General features: G+C 35.6%; 1 protein-coding gene and 1 pseudogene across 14 annotated transcripts in view; one reads left to right on the top strand and one right to left on the bottom strand.

Annotated features, from left to right (window-relative positions):
• Nucleotides 1-23,188, bottom strand: part of Gphn (gephyrin) — a 410,602-nt gene that overhangs the window by 284,232 nt on the left and 103,182 nt on the right. For all 14 annotated transcript variants that reach the window (XM_028876083.2, XM_028876082.2, XM_028876085.2 and 11 more), the window contains exon 3: nt 10,259-10,316. In XM_028876083.2, the coding sequence (XP_028731916.1) occupies nt 10,259-10,316 (58 nt within the window). The remainder of the gene's footprint in view (nt 1-10,258; nt 10,317-23,188) is intronic.
• LOC114697732 lies at nt 6,164-6,810 on the top strand (annotated as a pseudogene).

The following is a 23,188-nucleotide window of genomic DNA, read 5'->3' as shown; positions in this document are numbered from 1 at the left end:
CACTCAACGCTCATCAGGGAAGCTTCTTCTTGCAATAGATTGTGATTAACACAGAGACCTACAACTGGATATTATACAGAGAATGAGAGACTCTGAAGCATTCAAGCCTAAATGGGATGTCTTTACTAAATTCCTCCACTCAAGGCTCAGGGATTTATGAGGAAGAAGAGGTGGAAAGATGGTAAGAGCTAGAGAGTGATGACTCCAAGGTAACAGGGAGATACTCATCAACTCAAATAGACAATGACAGCACACACAATACCTATACAAGTTCACACCAGACAAAATCTCATCACAAGAAAGGATAAATGGACAAAGTCCCACCCATAACCAGGAAACTATTTCTAATGGATACCTGCTAGGAAAGAAAAAAAAAACTTTTCTCTAAAGGAGTGTTACTGGGTATATCAACCACATTCCAGGGTAGGCCCCATGCCCAGGTGGTATTGACCAACACAAACAGACTCCATGGTTGTGTGTTTGTGTGCACATTCACTTTTTGCTTTGTTATTTTTTATTTTATTGTTTTTGTTGATGTTGTTGAGGAGAGTGAAGGTAGGGAGATAGTATATAAAGCTGGGTACACAGGGAGGTGGGGAGGATCTCAGAAGAATATGATCAAAATATATATTATGAAAAAAATTGTGCTCAGTAAAAAGTCCTTATATGACTGTTTATAAAAGTAGTTATTAGGGGATAGTGAATTATTTTTCATGAAAGCAAGTTATAAGAACACATTCAGGGGCTGGAGAAATGGCTCGGAGATTAAGAGCACTGGCATCTCTTCCAGAGGTCCTGAGTTCAATTCCCAGTAACCACATGGTGGCTCACAATCATCTGTAATGAGATCTGGTGCCCTCTTCTGGCATACAGGCATACATGCAAGCAGAACACTGTGTACATAATAAATATATAAATCTTAACAACAACAAAATCTAAACCTTGAATTGTCCTTTGGCTTCTTATTTTGACATAAGATTGCTTTCTCATAACAGACTCACACAATAGCATGAACCATCAATTATGGCATCTTCAAGAAACTCAGACTGATATAGGTAGGTATAATATTTCCCAACCTATGAACTGCCACTTAATCATTTTTTTAAATATATAATGTGGCTTACATCAGGTATTTCATTATAGTAGTAAAAACAAAATGATACATTCCCTAATTATGAGAGAAGAGATAAAAATTAATGATGATTACCCTAATACTTCTGCTAAAGTGTCTAATACAATGATCTGGGGATAAAGATTTCTTTTTTTGTTTGTTTGTTTTAAGATGTTTGAAGACATGTTCTTTCTATGAAGCACAAGTCAGCTTAGATCTTAACTATGTAGCACAGACTGGTCTCAAGTTAATGATTTTTCTGAATTTGCTTTATGATCACTGCATTTTAGACTTGCTATCATGCTCAACTTTTTTGTCAATAATTTTATTTATTTAGCACCCAAAGGAGTACAAACTATCACCTTCATAGTTCATGTTGTTTAATTTTGGAAGATGTGAGTTTTGAAAAATTGGTCTGTTTATTACAAACCTAACTTGTGGCCAGAAGGTTTTCACAATATTCTCTATTTGTTAATTTAAAAGAATTAGAATCTGTTTCGCTAATCCTTATTTTATTCTTGAGAATGGTAATTATGCCTTTTCTGTCTATCTTTGCCATCAATGCTAGCAAGATTTTTAAGAAACAAGCATTTATTTCATGGCTATTTCTCTACTGTTTTCAGTTTTTAACTCATTACTTCTTTTGCTTTCTTTGTTTGTTTGTCTTTTTGAGACAGGGTTTCTCTGTGTAGCTTTGAAGCCCTTCCTGGAACTCACTCTGTAGTCCAGGCAGGCCTCAAACTCACAGAGATCCGCCTGCCTCTGCCTCCCGAGTGCTGGGATTAAAGGTGTGCGCCACTACCGCCCCGCTTCTTTGAATATATTTTGTTCACTATTTTTATGGTTTCTATAGAGGAACTTGGACTACTGATGAGAAATTATTTTTTAAAAAAAGATTTTTATTTTTTTAAGCGCATGAGTGCTTTGCCTGCATTATGTATCTGGATCACATGTTTACCTGGTGCCTGAGGAAGCTAAAAGAAGTTGCAGATCTACTAGAGTTCTATGTACAGAGTTATATATATGGAACTAGAGACATATATGGTTGTTGGATACCATGTGAGTGCTTTGAACCAAATCCAGGTCTTTGCAAGAGTGGTACATTTTATGAACTGCTGTGACATCTCTCCAGCCTATTTCTTCTTTTTTTATGTAAGCATTTAGGATTATAGATTGTCCTCACAAAGGTAGGTGAGTGAGTGGCACAGGATAGACATCCCAGCTACTAGAACGGCTGAGTCAGGAGAATCTCCAGTATAAAGCTAGCCTTGATAACTTAGTGAGACTTTGTCTCAAACAAAAATATTCTCACCCATGGCAAATACATACGAGCATAGATAAAACAAAACTCATAAGTTGTCCTCTCAGTCCTCTTTAGTTACCTTACAGATTTCATAACTTATAATTGTATTTTCATTTTCATTTTGCTATTATGATTATCTAAAATTTCCTTTGATCTATGAATTATTTAAAACAGTGTCTTGTAATTCCCACATGTTGACATCATTCTTCATTTTTGTTATTAGTTCTATGTTGATTCTATTAGGATCTAAGGACATACACTGTGTATTTTTTAATGTTGATTGTGATATGTCTTGTGACACTATGTATGGTCTTATAAAATGATTGTGAATGCTTAAAAAGAAAGTGTATTGTTTAATTTTACTTCAATAATTTATATGTCCATTTTTGATGCATATAATTTTCAACTCTAATGTTTTTCTACTAGGTTAAGCCTTCTACGTAACAGAATGTCAATTTTGACTTCAGTAATTTCTTTGAAGACAATTTGGGCAAATGCTCACATATTCATTCTGGCTTGCCTTGCCTTAAATGAATGTTTATATAGTATATATTTTTTCCTTTCAGTTTATACCTATATAATTGTTTTTAAAATGACTTTCTTCATTAATGAAATCATCAAGAAAATGTTCATTGTATCACACTACTTTTTGCTGTGAGATGGATGGTCTGTATGTCAAATTGCTCTGATTGGTCAATAAATAAATAAAACACTGATTGGCCAGTGGCCAAGCAGGAAGTACAGGCGGGACTAACAGAGAGGAGAACAGAGAAAGCAGGAAGGTGGAGGGAGACACTGCCAGCTGCTGCCATGACAAACAGCATGTGAAGATGCCGGTAAGCCACGAGCCACATGGCAAGGTATAGATTTATAGAAATAGATTAATTTAAGCTATAAGAACAGTTAGCAAGAATCCTGCCATGGCCATACAGTTTGTAAGCAATATAAGTCTCTGTGTTTACTTGGTTGGGTCTGAGTGTCTGTGGGACTGGCAGGTGACAGAGATTTGTCCTGACTGTGGGCAAGACAGGAAAACTCTAGCTACAACTTTTAATTATGGCCATATATGGATTACTCTATATATGAGGTAATTGTTTCTATCTTAAAGTTTAAAATTGATGCTGTGTTATTAACTTTCTGTTTGAATACTATTTCTTCATTGCCTTACTATTGTTCACTTAAGCCTTTATCAGATTTCCATCTCTATTTGTAATACTTTGAATATGTTATCTCGTACATTTTTCCTAGTGGGTTCTCTGGATACTGCTACATACAAATGTAATTTTCAGTGTACCATGTTAACAATGTACCATTTTCAGTGACATGTAGAAAACTTACTTCTATTTAGGTAATTATGTATTTCTATATTTTAAATACAAATGCACTAAATATTTATTCTACTTATAAGGAATATCAAATCATATGACCTTCCATTTGTTTCAGCTTCATATATGGCTTTAAAAGATCCATGAGTCTACTTTACCCATTCAACAGTTTTTTTCTTCCTGAAGTTTTAAGCCTTTTGTTGTTATTTTCTTTTCTCTGGAGAATGTATGTAGCTATTCTTTCAAAGAAAGCTATATAATAAAAGAATTTTAATTTTCTTTTATTTAAATATATCTATATTCCCTATTCATTCCTACAGCATATTTAGACACACGGAATTTGTGATGGAAAGCTCTTCTTTGCAGTATTTGAAAAAATATGCCACTTCCTTCCTTTACACATTTTTTTTTCCTGAACCATGGGGATATTTAGTCCATATCTGTGTATAGTGTTTATTTACAAATGTATTAAACAACATTATGAATTTCTGAACATGGACAAATATGAATAAACAGGCATGAAATCAAACGTGAGAAATTTTTTGATATATGAACTATACATACTTTTTCATTTATGGGCTTAGAAAATGCTGTCTAGATTATATTTCTTTTGTTTGCTCTTCAATTCAAACTAATATTTTAAATACACAATTTGAAAGCAAAGCAACAATCCATCAGAACAAAAGTCATTCCTAGGTACAAAGTAAATATACACACTTTAGACCTCAGTTTAGAAAATATCATTCAGGATCTTAGAGCCCGTTGCTTCTTAAGCAGTTGATAACAGTAAAGAGAAGGCAATGCATCTCTTTCATCAGAAGCAAGAAATCAGGAAGCTGAAAGACAAACAAAGACTGACAAAGAATGGGCAAGTGAAAAGTAATAAGCAAATAGGCTGTGCTCATAAAAAACATCTTCAGGTACAGAGCAGTGGATTTCCTGTTTGCTAGCAAGCCAGGAGAAAAGGCACTAGGTAAAAATAAAGGCACAGTAAGAAACAAGGGATGGGAACTACCATCAGAATCTGTGAAAGAGAGGTCACGGAAAAAGGCAGGGACTTCTTCGAGGATGAGCAGGTCAGCACTTGACAACTAGGATCACAGAGGTAATTGTACAAACTATGTTTGTTTTTAGGGTCAAATACTAAAACATGGGACACTGCAGAAAAATGTAAGGGTGTTCAAGGTAGAGTGAGACCAGTACCAGGCAGAGGGGAGCAGGGGGGTTCAACAGCGATAAATATGCCCTGAAAATTAGAGATGACCATGGTTAAGATGAAAGGATTTAAATGCCAGCCTGAAAATAGGGGGTTTTAGTTGGCAATTAGGAACATGAAACTTCTAAATAATATCTAGTGCCGTTTGAAGAACTGGAATTAAAAAAAACAAAACCAAAAAAAGATGAAAAAGCAGATAGAATATATAGAATGCTTAAGAAAATAGAAACACTTTGAAATAATTATTAATCAAAGAAAATGTTGTCATTTATATCATCTTTCAAAAATATTCTGAAAGTCATTTATTATGGCTTTGCAACTGAAAAAATGGTCCTCCATAATTACTCAGACACTCTGGGAATCCTGAAGACAGAGAAACCCGATTAAAGAGTAGCCTACCACTCTCTATAACAGTAAGCACTACCATGCTCACCATGATTCTGTTTCTTTACATTAAAAATGTGTATGAGCAAGCAAGACTCCTCAGTGGGTAAGGATACTTGCCATCAACCCTGCCAGTCTGAGTTCAATCTCTGAGCCCATATGGTAGAAGAGGAGAACTGACTCTGGCAAGTTGTGATCTCCACACTGATTTCCACACGTGCATTGTGGCATACACATACACACACAAAATAAACAAATATATATTGTATATGCCCATCGTGTACATGCAGGAAATGAATCACTTATATATTACTGAAGCAACTTATTATTTCAATTACATTTTTTACTCTTCAAACTATTAGATTGAATGATTTAGTGACATCTCCCTACATTATAAAAATAGTACATGTGAAATGCAGATTACTAACTAAAAATTAAGTAAATAAAATCTATGAGCTGTCCTTTCACATACTTTGGATATCTCCCCTTTTGTACTATTTAAAAATATATGCTCGATTTGCAAAAGTTATATGTTTTACAAAGAAGTCAACATAATTTTAAATGTCATATTTTAAAAATACAATTCAAGTAGGAAACACAGTGTGAACAAACAGGAGAGGGAGAGAAATCAAAGAGTTAAGTGAGGAACAGCAGTCCTGGAACCCAGAAGGGAATTAATGCAAGGAGCACAATAATAAACCACAACAACCCACTTTGGAGCAAACAGCATCTTAAAAGCTGCAAATCAACTGCAGAAAAAAAAGAAAAATCAAATGTGCTCATGCACCATGATTCTTCAAGCTTGGTAGCCTTTGTGAATTATTTTGTGCTACATCTGGCTGTTCTGCTTTGCACACGAGAAGCATAGCTGGAAAAGAAGTACCACTACTGGACTATAAGGCACAACAAACAGAATCAAAAGGTATTCCCTCTCCATCCAATTGGAGGGAAGAAATTAGTGGTTTGAATGAGAACTACAGTCTGATAAGAACATGCCAGGTGTGCCAAGTCAGGAAGTCAACTAAAACAACTGGCTGTGGACTAAGCAGATTTCAAGGTAATGTACAAATGTTTCATAGAATGGAAATTCACTCTGAGCGATTGTAATAGTCTTCCCAGAGTACTGAGAACTTGCAAGGAAACCTTTACCTTGTACTGTTATGAAACAGACTACCACAATGGCAGGAATAGATGAGAAACCTTCTATGTAAAAAAAGACACCAGTGCTGAAGATTAAAGTTTTACACAAGCTGATCTTGGTAAAAGAAAAAGTAAGCTGAACACGAAGGTTTGAGAGATTGAACCTTTGTCCAAAACGGGATTCTATCTTGCCTTTCTGGACACAGACGCTTGGACAGCTTTAGTTTCTGTCAAAGTATACAAGAAGGGCTGTTCCATTATTGGGAACTTAGCTCTTTTTCCAAATTCAGTGCCTGGTCCCTTTTCCATTTGTAATGTTTTATATCTGTAGCTTTCAGGTTTATACTTTCTATTTGGATTTTTTTGAAATTTTTTCACTTTCACAAGATATCCAATTTGTTGTGAACAGGATTCATATACATGTATTGGAGCATTTTTAGGATAGTTTAAATTTTCTTTAAAAATTTTTCTTTTATTATTTATTAAAAATATTGCTGTATAATTTTCCCTCTTTCTCTCTACCCTCTAACCTCTTACATGTTTTCCCCACTTCCTCTCAAATTTTATAGGTTTTTAAATTGTCAAGTATGTATGTATAAATGAATAAATATATAAATACAACTTGCTGAATGTACACAGTATTGCCTGTATGTGTATGCTTTTGGGGCTGAGCACTTGGTACCAGACAATCAATTAGGGTGCTCATCCCTGCAAAAGATCAATTCTCCCCCTCTCAGTAGGTGCTAGTTATCTATAGCTCTTCATTTAGGAGAGGGGTTCGGTGAGACTCTCCCCATCCACATTGGCATGTTGACTAGTAACATTGTTCATGTTTTATTTAGGCAGAGATACTTTTGAGATTTCACGAGTGGATTTCCTGTCATATCTAGCAGACACAATCTTAAAATTCTTAATAGATAATCTCAGCATTTGATACATTTTTCGATCTGCTTTCTGATGACTATTTCTTGGTTCTTGGTATAAAAAGAGATCATACACTCAGCATTTGAGACTTCATGAGAATACTGTATTTTAGTAAATACCTCCAATGTTATGAATGGAACAGCTTGAGGATCACTTGGAGATATGTGTTCAATATCTTGCTAGGTACACCAATATCACTCTGGCAAAAGAGAAGCACTAATTCATACTGGCAAGTAGAGAGGTTGACTTTCCTTGTTGGACCCAAAAAAGTCTTGCCTGGTAAAAGTGGGTATCACCTTATTTCACTGTTGATCTTAAATAGGGGCAGATGCTGAGACCAAGAATAGGGAACGAAAATGGTTAAGTGACACTGTATGGTGTCTTCAGCCTTGTTGATATGGCAAAGGAGTGACGGCTTAACCTTTAAACTAGGTAAGATAACAATGACTAGCTTCACCTTGCACTGTCTTATTCAGACATACTATCCCTGGATGGGTGTCTTGGATGGGATGACTGTGGACAGAAATGGAGGGATGAAGATGGAAGATGAAATCTCCACTTGGCTCTGCTAACCTCTTTAAAGGTTAACTAACTGACTTTTTTAATTGATGTTTACTGAAAATTAAGTGAAGAATGCTGAACTGTTTTTCATATTCTTAGACAACTCTGATCATTTTCTCCCAGCTAGACAAAAGGTTTATGTGCGAGAATCCATACAAGCCTTTTGTCTGTGTCTGTTAGTTATTCCAGGTTGAAGTATTCTTTAACACCCTGTCCAGAACATACTGAAGACCAGACTACATGGAAGATAAGGCAAAACAGGGAATTAATGGCTATATCACTTCTTATATCCTGTTGTACTTAGATCATTTGCTCTTCTCTTTCCAATTTTTTGAGGTTTTCTATTTTTCCATATTTTCTACCAATCTTTAGATTCCTGCTAAAAGGAAGACTTTGGAGGACTTAGGTTACTTCATTTTTGCTGGTTTTAGAAGTGTTTTCAGCAACAATACTTTTGAAAACTGACAAATTTATTGTAATATAGTCTGGAGCAATTAATTCATAAGCAATAGATGAAGTAAATAATGGTTTCTGATGTTTAAACATTATGAATATATTACAACTGACAAAATTGAGTTAGGTTTCATTAATTGACATTTTAAGACTAAAAATATGCAATAAAATATGTATATTTATTTGTACATGGTACATTACAAGTAGCATATCAAACTTAAGCTACATCATATACATTTGATAATTTCAGATTACTTGACACTCAGCTGGATGGTAGTCACGCATGACTTTAATCCTAACATCAAGGAGGCAGAGGCAGGTGGATCTCTGTGAATTCAAGGCCAGCCCTGGCATATAGAGAAAGTTCCAGAACAGTCAGGGCTATTACTCAGAGAAAGCAGTTATCAAAAAACGAAAGAAAACAACAACAACAGAAAGTTTTAAGAGTTATTCCACCAATACATTTGAAAACATTTTTATGCCTCAATGCTCAACTCCATTCAGTTACATGTCATATGCTCTAAGGAATCTCCTAATACAATTCATAATTCTAAAATCAGACAAAACAAAATAAAACCTTCAGAAAAATTTAAAACCCCTTACAAGAAGAGTCAACTTTTCTGTAAATTAGTTAAATACAAATCTATTGCTTCTAGTGCATATCTGCTCTAGGATATATGTCTTTAGGCCACTTAATGTTATTGCCTAATAGAACTTTACATGTTGATTCTATTTACTAGAATGATCTCAATTAACTGCGGATGATTACAAATCCTAATGTCAATCATAGGGTTCTTCTCTCTGCTTGATCTAGGTTGACTTATCTGATGAATCCTAATATTCTTGAAATTCCTTTTTTTCTTTTGGCTTTTTGAGATAGGGTTTCTCTGTGTTAATAGTACTGGCTGTCCTGGAACTCACTTTGAAGACCAGGATGGTCTAAAACTCACAGAGATCCTCCTGCTTCTGCCTCTCGGGTTCTGAGATTAAAGGCCTGCAACCATTACACACAGCTAAATTTGTCTTTTCTCTTCCTTGAGAGACTCCAGATCTCGTTATACAGTCTGGTTGCTAAGAATCTGATGTGTAGACCATGCTGGCCCCAAACTTGTGATGGCCCTTTTGACTCTTGATTGCCAACTGCTGGGATTACAGGCTTGCCTCAATCACCATATCTGTTTTATGTGGTTTCTAGAGATTAGATTCAGAGCTTTGTGCATGCTAAGCAAGCACTCTCCAAACTGAGCTACATCCCGGCCCCTCTTTTTCTTTTTAATGCTAGAACAAATGTATAGCATTATTTCCTGGAGAGAGCATATAGTATGAGGTAACATATTGAAACTAATAGTTTCTCACATAATAATGAGTTTAAATTACTTAAAATTAATAAGGAAGTTAAAGATTAATTATAAAATTTTCAACTTATTGAAGTTGATATTGAAAAGTTCAATCAAATTAAGCATTATAGATTGAGACTTTTATATATCAACCACAAGACTAGTAAAGACTTACAGGGAGAGGAATATTAAAATGATAATCCATTATATATACTAATGTCTATACTATAAAACTATGTCTTACATTTTCAATAAATGACATGGGAAGGTTTTTTAAAATATATTTTACTTAACTTTTTCCCCAGAACTGCATTGCAAACAGTAGATAAAATTTGATGGTGATTCTGTAATATGCATGTATTTTTAACTTGAGTAGAGTAACTAGGAGTTTAATAATATCTTAACATACCAATAGATTCAATGACATTTAAGAGGTAACAATTTTGCCCTCAGCTCCTAAATAAAATGCTAAGCCTCGGTAGGCATGAAAATTTTATACTATACCTTGATTTCTTCTATTTCATCTGGTACTATCTTGTATGCTGATATAGTCCCACCCAACCTGGAATTAGGAGAAGAAAATAGTCTTAAAACCAGCAACAGTGTTAAAAACATATGAATGATATATGCCATTAGCATTAGAGTGCCACCAGAAATCTCCCAAGACCTACCTACCTCAGTAGCCATGGGGAAAAACATTTTTGTTGCATTTTCCCATTTCTTAGTTTAGAAGAGACAGACAACAAATGACTACCCAAAGAGGAAACATTACATTGGATTTTTATTCTGAATTAAACTTCCATTATTGATGGTTTTAATAATGCTGAAGCTGTCACATTTATTGCTGGATTCTGTCACAACATATATCAAGAACCAAGAGCAAACCTGTTTTTATTTGCTTAATTAATAAACTTGATTTCTTGAAATAGTGTTTCTGGAAATTGAACACAAAGTAAAGTTAACATATCCTGCTCTAAGCACATTTCCTAGTTTCCCAATAATTAGCATATTATACTCGTGTGGTGTAATTGTCACAACTAATAAATCAATATTGATTTTGCTTAATTTTTTTTAAAAACAAAGAGTCTAAGAGATGAATGTGTCTAGCACTAGCAGAGATCCATGGCTAGGCCCCGGGTGGAGCTCCAGGAGTCCAATTAGCGAGAAAGAGGAAGGTTTATATGAGCGAGAATTGTTGAGACCAAGGTTGGATAAAGCACAGGGACAAATAGCCAAACAAATGGAAACACATGAACTATGAACCAATGGCTGAGGGGTCCCCAACTGGATCAGGCCCTCTGAATGGGTGAGACAGTTGATTGGCTTGATCTCTTTGGGAGGCATCCAGGCAGTGGGACCAGGTCCTGTGCTCACAGCATGAGTTGGCTGTTTGAAACCTGGGGCTTATGCAGGGTAGCTTGGCTCAGCCTGGGAGGAGGGGACTGGACTGAGTCTACCAGGTTAATCTCAGTCCTCAGGGGAGGCTTTGCCCTGGAGGAGGTGGGAATGGGGAAGGGGTGCTTGGGGGAAGGGAAGTGGGGCGGGAGTGGGGAAAATAAGGGAATTCGTGGCTGATATGTAGAACTGAATTGTATTGTAAGATAAAACTAAAAAAAAAAAAAAAACAGAGAGTCTAAGTTATGAAAGTGTCTAACACTATCAAAGAGAAAGAGAAAACCAATTCTGAGTTATAGTTTTAGCCCTGATACTTTAATTTAAATAATTTCAAAACAGAAAGCTTTAAAGACATTATCATTATAAAAATAGATTTTACAGTTTTTTCTTTTTAAGAATTCATTATACTTAAAACAGTCAATTAAAATTAACACATGCAACAATTGTTACATAAATGGGATAGAGTACAGAAACAGTTCTAATTTGTTATAAAAAAATTCAGATGCTATAGTGAAAATGGTTGATAAGGGAAGAAAAATACAAAGTTTCAATGCTATGATCAACCTAAATCCTATTTATAGAAACAATTCATTTTTCTCATGGTCACTCTTAAAAAACATCTTAGATACCTCAATCTGCTCCAATAAAGATGGAGGAAGGAAACTTTCCAGATAAGTATTTATCTAACTTCAAACAAATGGAATGGTTTTGACCATTAAGAAGGTGAGGCAAGCCAGATATGACATGGCTGTTACATTTTGGTCTACAAAGTAAGTTCCAGGACACTCAGGGCTGTTACACATAGAAACCCTGTCTCAAAAAACCAAAAATACTCAAAAACAAACACACACACAAAAACTAACAAAACAAACAAAAAAAAAAAAGAAAAGAAAAGAAAGAAAGGAGAATGGAAATAGAGTGTAAATGCTGGAGGAAAATATTCAGTAAATAGATAAAGCTATTCAGAAAATGTAAGGAAGCAACTAATAACTTATTTGGGGGGGGTTAAGAATAAACTTATTTCAAACTACCCTTATTTTCTACCTACTTCCTGAATACAACCAAAAATAGTGCTTTTGACCTCTGACCTAACTTCTGAAAATGGTATTTCATCTCCATGGCATAATTAAACACAGATACATTCTAAATACCCTTAGTTTTAAGATGTTATCAGTATCAGTTTCTTTACCAGGTCACAAAATGACTTACTCCAGATTTTATTATACAAACTGTCCATCTTACTGATGAAGAAAGAATAAATGCTGAAATAAGTATATAAAAAGTATTATACATTGACACTCAAACTGATAATAATACCTTCAATGCTACAAGTAGTACAGAAGTCTCCCTTATCCGGAGTACTCAGAACTACAAGTATTTCATATCTCCTATTTCTGGATTTTGTGATATTCCATATACATAACTTAGAGATGGGACCCAATTCTAAATAACCATTAATATTAAAAGTACATTTATGTATTTATGATGATGTGCATCACCATGGGCCAAGGGACATAAAGTGGTCAAAAGACAACTTGCCAGTGTCACTTTTATCCTTCTACTATGCGGGTTCCAAGGTGAAACTTGGGTTGTCAGCTTGGTGGCAGATACCCTCACCTGCTGTGTCATCTAACTGGCCCTGTGTTTTATACACACACCTCTTGGGTAATTGCTTAACCTATTTTTGTTGTGCCTGCAAGAAGTTATGTAGAATTTTCACTTAAGACATCTTGTTGATGTTCAAAAGATTTCAGATTTTATAGCATATCAGGTCTCAGGATTTCAGATTAGAGATGCTCAACTTGAATTCATTTAATATGTGCAAATCATTGTATCAGAGTTTAAATTCATTTTATCATTTAATTCTTAGAATTTACAGGAGCAATTATGAAAAGTGAGAAAATTTTCACAACCTTTTACTGGAGCATTAACTCCATATAAAATAATGGGCTTCATCATGACATTGTCATATATTTACATTTATTTATGTATGTATACATATATATATATACATATATATATATATATATTAGGTTTCATTGTGAAATTGTCATCCATTAAAATTACTATACTTAGCTGAGCCACTAGCTACTGTGCCCCCATTCCCTGGGTTCACTTCCTATTTGCAAAAAGCCCTTCTATTTTCACGCCTTATTGCTTTATTCTGTATGGCAGCAAACACAATACTTGTCTTTTAATTTAGCTCATTTTTTCGAACATGATCTGCAGTTTAACCCACTGTCTTTCAAATGACATAATTCTGTTGTTCTTTATGGATGAACAATTTTCCATTACTTGTACATTTTCTATTCTAGAAAATGCAGCATTTTCTATTCATTTATCTACTGAATGTCATCTACACAGGTTCAATGACTTAACTACTGTGAATAGTGCAACAACAAATGTGTTATCTCCATCATATGTTGACTATGATTCCTTTGGGTACATAACCAGTGTCTTAGGGTTTCTATTCCTTTGAAGAGACATCATGGCCATGGCAACTCTTATAAAGAAAAACATTTAATTGAGGATGTTTACCATCATGGCAGAACATGGTGGTGTGCAGGCACACATGGTACTAGAGAAGGAGCTGAAAGTCCTACATCTTGATCTGCAGGTAACAGGAAGTGAACTGAACCAGCCATACCTTGAGCATAGAAGACCTCAAAGCCAATCCCCACAGTGACACACTTTCTCCAACAAGGGCACACTTACATGAACAAGGCTGCACCTCCTAACAATACCACTCACTAAAAGCTTATGGAGGCCAATTACATTTATACTACCATACCCAGTTAAACCAGTTAAATCACAAGGCTTCACCAGTACACAATCAACCCACGCTATTGAAGTGCTCGGTTTCCTGCACCTTTTCTAACTGTGGTTTCTTTTTTGAGAGCTTCATGAATGTAATTTGAACATATTCATCTCTACCTCTCCCCAACTTTTCTGACAGGCACCCTTTCCACACTTCACTCACGTCCCAAAAAATGTGAGATTTTTCTCTCTACCTTCCCTCCTATCAAGAGCTTAATGATTGCCACGCTAACCAGGTCAATATGAAACACCAAGATAACTTTTATTTGGTTTTTGGTTTTTTTGAAAAAAGGTCTCACATTGGCCTTGAATTTTGTCAATCTTCCTGTGTCAGATGAGATTACAAACTTGAGCCACCAAAGTCTGATTCTCCTTCTAGTTTTGGTTTGCATTTCTTTGATGGCAAAATACTGAACATTTTTTATTGTATTTATTCACATTTGTACTCTTCTTTTGAGACTACAGTCTTCTGTTTATTTGCCCACGTATTGACTGGAGGATTTGTTCTTTTGCTCTTTGATTTTTGAGTTCATTATATACTTTGAAGAATAATCCCCAGTTAGATGACAAGTTGACAATATTTTCTCCCATACTGTAGGATGTTTCTTACTCTGGCTATTCTCTCCTATATTGTGTAGAAGCTTGGTGACTTGATTTGATACCATATGTCAATTCTGGAATAAAAATTTGTCAAAGGACTCATAAGTATATTAACAGCTGGAATTAAAAATTTAGTTCAAAAACTATTGAAGGGATCATAAAATCCATATGGAAACTTAAAAGATACAGAACAGTCAAACAATGCTGAAAAAATATTTGGGAGTTGTACTTTGTTTCTTCTGAAACTAGAGTAATCAAGACAATGTGATCCTGTTATTTCTCCTCATCCTGTCTCAAATATAGTTCCAATTTCCATGAATTTACCTATTTCACTGAGCAGAATGTGTTCAAGGTTCATATAGTATAGCAGTATGTAGCAGAATTTTATTTTACTTTTATGGCTGAATTTTATTGCATTTATGTCTAAATCATACTTGTTTATTCTTCTGAAAATAATGGTTGAATGATATTGTAAAGAACAGGAGAATTCAAGTTTCTATTTAAGTCATTCCTTCTAAATGTTTTGGGAAGATTACTTGGCTAGAATTGTTTGATCATTCTATGATGAGAGGCAGGTCAATCCAAGGATTTTCCTGAGACCCCGATGTATGGAAAAGGAATGTAGTTTCATGTCTAAAACCAGGAACATGCTTGGCAAAGCCAGTAATAGCTTGGTCAGGGAGGAAACCCCTACAACACATACAAAGACCTAATATATGGGAAAAAGAACATATGCTTGGCAAGGCCAGAAATGGCTTGTGGCCGGGGCCTTGGGAGAACTGGGACTTCAGATCCTGAGAGGTCAACTGTTTCCCCCTAAAGGGCCATGGCTATCAGTCCCAAGACCACTCAGTCTGTGATGCCCTTCTGATAACCCATGTTCTCTTTGTGTAACTTTGCTTGGTTAGCTTCCTGCTGGATTTCATCCCACTGTATGATACTTTCTGCTGATTCTGTCTCATTTCCCCCTGAAAACTATGTATTACAAATGCTGTACTTCATAAAGTTGCTTGGTATAAGCCATCAGCTTGTTCAAGAACTCTTGATTCCAAACTATGCTGTCTTGTTACTATTTTCTCATCTCTGGTCTACCCTTTTAGTAACCTATTACTGAAGAGCTAGATTTAATTAAAACAATTTTTCAGTAAGATAAGATACAACTTTTTTCATACAGAACCAAAGAGGTTATTATATGGCCTAAAAATTATTACTTTTTATATAAGTCATTCAGGATTATAATCTGGCTCATATTTAAACCTAAAAGAATCAAAGGTTTGATTCTGGTTGTAACTCAAGGTGGATATGAAATATAAAATTGTAAACTTTAAAAAAAAAAAGCTGACAGTCATCAGCTCTAAAGGTTAACTGTGAACAATGTCGCTCTACTTTACATCCGGCTCCTCTGTCAACAGCCAGGGGTTAACTTTTACCCTACTTGCCCCTTATAGCCAATAACTGCTAGAACGAAAGGTAACTTTTAATAGTTGTTTCTATGTGACTCCTAGCTTGCATCCCATGCCTGACGCTTTCCCCCTTTACTATAAAAAGGGGGGCAGAACCTGCCTCCATTGCCATAGCCTCAGAAATCCCTAACACTGGCTGTAGTCTCAGATAGCTGATAAGGTTTTTGTACCCCTTGGTGATTTTTTATTTTTTCTTTGTATTTTTCTGGAATAAAGTTTGCTTCTTATAGTGATATATTGTATACCCTAACAAACTTACCTGGAGATAGGAGGCCAGAGCTAGACAGTAAATTAGACATAGAAGTCAGGCAGTGATGGCACACACCTTTAATCCTATCATTCGGGAGGCAGAGATCCATCTGGATCTTTATGAGTTCAAGGCCACAACAAGCTACATGAGAGAAACAGATCCAGGAAGTGGTGGAACATATCTTTAATGCTAGCACTTGAGATCTTATGCTTTTGCTTAGGAAGCACACAGAACTTTAATCCCAGGAAGTGATGTCTGGGCACAGAAAGGTATATAAGGTGTGAGGAAACAGGAACTCATCTTTCTTGAGGTTGAGGATTTTATAGAGGTAAGAACATCACTGGCTTGTTCTGTTTCTCTGCTTTCACCTCAATATTTGGCTCTGGGTTTTATTTATTTATTAATAAGACCTTTTAAGATTGTTGTTACATTTGGCACCCAACGCTTGTGGCAGGAATTCATGAAAAAGCCGCTTGTTTATGGTCTTGCAGTCCCCAGCTCAGGCCCAACCTGTATGCAGCCGATTGTGGTGGTTCATGCTGAAGGAGGCAGAGGCAGGAGAATCCCGAGTTCGAGGCTAACCTGGGAGGCTTGCTGAGGAGGAGCTGTGGCCAGGGCTGTGCCGGGCCACAAATGGTGTTGGCAGGACCATGGAGGTGATGGCGGCTGCTCCAAGTTGCTGGCTGCTTCTAATTGTATTGGTGGCAGCAGAGATGCTGCTACCAGGGACAAAGGGCTAACCATTACTTGTTTAGATAACAATTGCCAGGACCATCATGTTACAAGAAAGCATTGGCAAAGGTCAGTTTGGAGAAGTTTGGCAAGGCAAGTGGTGGGGAGAAGAAGTTGCTGTGAAGATACTCTGTTCTAGGGAAGAACGTTCATGGTTCTAAGAGGCAGAGACTTATCAGACTGTGCTGTTACACCATGAAAACATCCTAGGATTTATAGCAGCAGACAAAAAAGACAATGGCACATGGACTCAGCTGTGGCTGGTGTCAGATAACCAGTAGCATGGATCCCTTTTAGATTACTTGAATAGATAACACTGTTATAGTGAAAGGGATGATCAAACTCGCTGTCCAAGGGGAGCAGTAGTGACCATCTTCACATGGACATTGCTGGTACCCAAGGAAAGCCATATATTGCTCACAGAGATTTGAAATCAAAGAATATCTTGGTGAAGAAAAATGGAAGCTGCTGTATTGCAAACTTGGGACTGAGTATGAGACACGATTCTGCCACAGATACAATTGATATTGCCCCAAGCCACAGAGTAGGCACTAAAAATTTTCTGCAGTGAACCATGACCACACCTAACAGTGACTTTGAAGTCTCTAAGAAGATGATGGGGCCCCACAATAATGATTCCATCCAGACAATGATAATACCACTAAGCTGTCAAGCACCACCTGCTGTGGATATCACTCTATATAAATAAAACACTGATGGCCAGTGACCAGGCAGGAAGTATAGGCGGGACAAAGAGAGAGGAGAACTGGGGAAAAAGGAAGAAGGGGGGAGAGACATTGCAGCCACCACCAGGAGAAGCAGCTTGTAAAGACGCCGGTAAGCCACCAGCCACGTGGCAAGGTATAGATTTATAGAAATGGGTTAATTTAAGATATAAGAACAGTTAACAAGAAGCCTGCCATGGCCATACAGTTCATAAGTAATATAAGTGTCTGAGTGATTATTGTATACATAGATTGTGGGACTGCGGGGCTTGGGGAACCTGGAGAGAAGCCCTCCAGCAACAACCACCCAAAGATCAGCTTTGGACTACAAACTGCTCAGGACAATTTCGAGATGACTAGCTGAGATGATCCAGCCTCACAGACTACTTGAGACAAGCCCTGCACTTTCCCATTATGCAGAGATTGGACAACAAATGATACAGCTACCTCTCCCAGGACTTGACAAATAACCCTAAAATATTTTCTTTTCAGGATCCCCTAAAGATGCTGTCACCCCCAGACAACAGGAAGTAAATTTAAGAACAGGACACCCACATTCCGAAGAGGTGGGGTGGGTGGTTTTTGGTCATTCAATGGGTTATGAATAATTGTCATTGTTTAGGATGGTTGGTTACAAGTTATTAATTGTTAATGGTCAGGAAAAAGCTACACAAAGGAGATTAGATTCAGGGTTCTTGTATTTTTTTTTTAAAAGGGGGTGGATTATTGAATCTATTCTGAAAAAAAAGATATAGAAATAATAGGATAAAAGGGTAGATTATTGAATTTTTTTAAATATTTTTTAAATATTTTTAAATATTTTTTAAAATATTATTTACTCAGAAAAGAAAAAGAGAGGATATGGATATGGAAAGATAAAAAAGTAGATTATGGAATCTACTTTTAGAAAGCAACTACAAGTTTTAAATAGTTTACATTGGATTAGATTTTTGTATATTATATACAAATTATGTATATTGATACAAATTTGAGATTGATTGTTAGAAAATACCGTACATATATTTCTAATCATATTCATGGTATTTTACCTATACAGTTCATTTAATAATGCAATGCAAATTGCTAGTCCTTGAAAGTTATTATTACCAACTAATTAGGATATAAAGAAATGAAAGTTAGTAGTTAGTCATTACAATCAAACTTGTAGTCATGTCAGGTATGTTTTCATGGTCAAATAGATATATATTTTAGATAGACAGGTCATCTTCAAACACTTCAGAGATCTACAGAATATAGCATTTAAGATGTTTCAATAACAGATTTTTTCTTTTTTATGATAATGAGACATGCCTGCTCTTGTCAGTACCAATCTACTTCAAAGAAATGATGAGCATTGAAGAAACTCTATATGGAGTTTACTTTCTTTGTGGCAAAAGTTTGCCAGTGAGCAAGAAAATGCCCTTACATCAACTGCTGATAAGTATGCTGTCCAAAATGGACAAGCACAACACAAAAGGACTGCTGATCCTTGCCAAGACAAGGTAGTAAGGTCCTTTAGAAAATCTTGCTTCACAGATGAGTTTGTCAGATATGCTAGGCCTGTAGGCCAAAAACAGATGCCCCAATGTTGCAGAGAAATTGTGGGTGACTGTCCAGGCAGCCAGCTGTTTCTGTCATTTGTCACAATTTTTTTTTGAAGTCACTTGTTTGCATTTTCTGCTTTCTCAATTAATATTATTTCCTTCTTAGATCTTTGAGGGACTTGAAGATTTGATAGTTATAGTTTTCCTTGTTACTCACTGAAGAGGTGTAAAGTGTATAAGATTGAAAGACTTGAAAAATATTTTTGATTGGTGATAAAAGTTAGAATAAAACGTGAATTAGGTACAACACTTTGGACTCACTGAAATAGGATAAATAATGGAGTATTTTCTCTGAATCTGTCAAATGTTAATGGACTGGACATTGCTAAGGTAATTCTTGACTGTATATATTGTATATACTTACTGTGCTTATTGTATATAGTTTTTCTTATATTAGTTATAACCTTCTTTTATTATTTTAGACAAAAAAGGGTAAATGTGGTGATGCCTGTCTCCTCTCTATCCTGAAGCAGTCCTTTGTCCCTTCAGTGACAAATATCCTTACCCCCCCCCCTTCTCCCTTGTCCTCTATCTCTTGTTGTTGTCTCTTATTCCCTACCCTTTGTCTCTCTGGGGCAAATCTCTGTACTGAAAACTTGGTCTTGGAATGTCTTGTGCCCACACAGGTCCCTTCAAAAACAAACAACTGCAGGAAAGTAGTAAGAAAAAAGAACCCAGATCTAAAAACAATTAAGGGACATAACAGAGGCTGGGGGATTCGCTCCATCACTTCACAACTGCCTAGCAACTTCATGGCTCTGAGTTTACACAATAACAATTAAAAAAAATAGAGGAAGAACTTCAGGTGAGGAAGAAAAATGGTAATAAGTCAAATATAATAATGCCTAACAAGGCAATACTAAAACCATGGGCTCAGGAAATGGGTCAGGTGGTACAGTGATTACCTAGGAACTATAAAGCCATAAGTTTAATCTGTAGGCAGGAAGCCCTGGGTTTGATCCCTAGACTCAATGAACATACTGGGATAAAGCACAGCTATACTTCCAATATTCATGAATTCATCTTAAGTTAGAATTCAAGACTGCTCTGGTATACATGATATTCAGGAAGACAAACAAAACAGGGAAGCTTGGGAAATTTTGAATATTTATTGGATATCTGATGATATTAAGAAAATATGAGATTAGCAAAATGGCTTAGTAGATAAAGGTCTTTTGTGGAAGTCTAGAAATTGAGTTCTATCTTCAGAACCCTTATAAAGATAAAAGGACAGAATTGACTCCACAAAATTGTCAACTTTGACCTCTACAGCACACCACGGTAAGCACATACACATGCATTATGTATATATATATATATACACACACACACACACACACACAAATTGTAGGACGAGAGAATGTCTGATGGGACAGAAACTTTTGCCTACATACAACATAAATAAATATAAAATGCTAATTTTAAGTATACAATACTAATGTATACTTGTCTAGAAAACAAAGGTGATTCCAACTTTTACACTGAAATGTCTGTGAATAAAATTGCATGGTGCTACATATGTGCTAGAAAATAATCTGAAGGCATATTAGAAAAGAATGAGAACTGCCCAAGAATTATGAATTGTTAAAGCTGTGAATCTGACACAGGGACTTAATACTATTATCTCTTTTATATATGTTTGAAGTTTTGTATTCGTTTTAAATGATAAAAATAAATTAGGTACAGAGAATAGGACTTCCTGTGTTAACAGGTGAATCCCTTCAGAATTGGAACATTTTGTTGTTTCTTTACTTAAATCCAATGGATATTATGCCTTAAACACTGTTTAAAAAAAAAGTCAGTTTGATCACAATCTCATACTGGGAGAAAATTTTGTGTCCTAGTAACAATTACAGGGATAACAGATTATTTCATAGCCTTAATCTTGGAGTTAAATACTTATTCATACTGAATAGCTCTATAAAATCAATAATGAAAACAGACTTCCTGTTGGTTTAAAAAACTACTATCTTGTTTATCCACAGTTACCTATGATATGAAAAATTAGACCCAAACTGAATGTCTTAAAACATTTTTCTACAAAATAGATACATTTGTATCCGATACTTATTTATTCAACCTTAAAATTCAGAAATTTAAAACAAATGTAACATTATTTATCTTAAACTTGTGGACTGGTTGAAAAAAACCTGCTCTTGACTAGAGTTGTTAGACCCAAAATTAATCTGTAAGTCCCAAAGACCAGGTAGCTTCCTGGGATTCTGGGAGTTATAGTTCTTGAAAAAGTAACACCCACCCAAGGACCAAGCAATTTACTGGAATTCTGGAAAGTATAGTTCTTGGAAAATAACAAATCCTCATGGGAAAGCACTGTGGCCTATGGGTTTTGTCCATATAAGCTGCGCCAACATGTGTCTGGAGGCCACACAACTGGAATGTTTCCAGGTTATGGTCCTGACCAAATTCCATCTTGGTTAGTACTTAAAATTTTAATAAAAGCTTGCTTAAATTTGGCCAAAATCATGGAACTGGTTTTTCTGAATTTTAGGATTAACAGACTGAATTGGATTCACTCACCAATACCAAGCTAATTAGAGTATTGCTATACACAGATGGGGCTCTACTGTAACCTCTTCCAGGTGTTTTTCAACCTATTCCTAAGTCTAATGAACTGACAAAATAAATCCTGTTTGTAAGACAGATCTGTAAGACAGCTAATAGATGCTTGTTCTATTAGTAAAATCAGTATAGGTGACGAAATCCAAAATCAAAAGACAAGGAAAAGCATTTTAACAAGAGGCTCTTGAAAATTTACATCAAAGCACTTTAATGGGAATGATTGAACACAGAGAACTAAAATAGAATCTATCAAAAGTTTTAATTATTTGAAAAAAAAATTCCTGTTGGTATATCTTCTATTGGTTTATCAAGTTTTGATGCTACCAATTCTCATTTTCATATCCTTTCCTTTAAAAAAAAAACTACTTCTGCTTCATTTAAAGGATTCTTACCTAGATTAACATATTAGTTTCCCTCCTCTATTAGTTTCAACTCTTTCTAGCCATTATTCATCTTGTTATCAGAGTAAAATTCCAAAACTGGGATATTTTGCTAGTTATCTTTTTAATCATGTTGATAGTAATCCATTAACTTTACAAATACACAGATTCATCTCTCGCTAGATATATGTTTATGAATCTCAATTTCTAGCAAAATTAAATTATTCTCAGAAAACAAATGACTTGAGTGTGTTCATACACTTAGGAAATGGTAAGAAGTGATTTACATGTAGATCTCGGTTTGCTCCAAAACAGGCTCTTAATGTTTATTCAGCATTGTCTTTCAATATATGGGCAAGACAGAGCTGTAACATTTAGTTAATTAAAAGGGCATTTGGCACTGGATTGGAAAATACTGGGTAATAAAGGACATGTCCATCATTCATGATAAATGCTGGATAAATGGTAAAATAATTATAATGATCAAAATTTTTAATATTCATATGACATATTAGAATCTAAAATACTTTTCATCATGTAAAATCTGAAAATTCCCACTCCTGTTTAAAGAGTCATGCCAACTGTTTTCTCTTTCAGCAAACCTCCTGTCCATAGAAATCCTCAGGTGTATGTGGTGGTATTGTGTTCCCCAAAATATTGTGTACCCTAATAAACTTATCTGGGGTCAGAGAACAGACAGCCACTAGATACAGAGGCTAGAAAATGGTGGCACTCACACCTTTAATCCTAGCATTCCAGAGGCAGAAATCCATGTGTTCAAGGGTACAGACAGGCATGGTGACTCATCACGCCTTTAATACTAGAAAGCAAGCTTTTAATCCCAGCGAGTGGTGGTAGAAAGCAGAAAGGTTGGCTGGTTAAGCTTTC

Source organism: Peromyscus leucopus, chromosome 14 (assembly GCF_004664715.2).
Source record: "Peromyscus leucopus breed LL Stock chromosome 14, UCI_PerLeu_2.1, whole genome shotgun sequence".
NCBI classification, from domain to species: domain Eukaryota; kingdom Metazoa; phylum Chordata; class Mammalia; order Rodentia; family Cricetidae; genus Peromyscus; species Peromyscus leucopus.
Note: the sequence above shows the minus strand (reverse complement) of the source record. Positions and strands in the feature narration are given on the sequence as shown.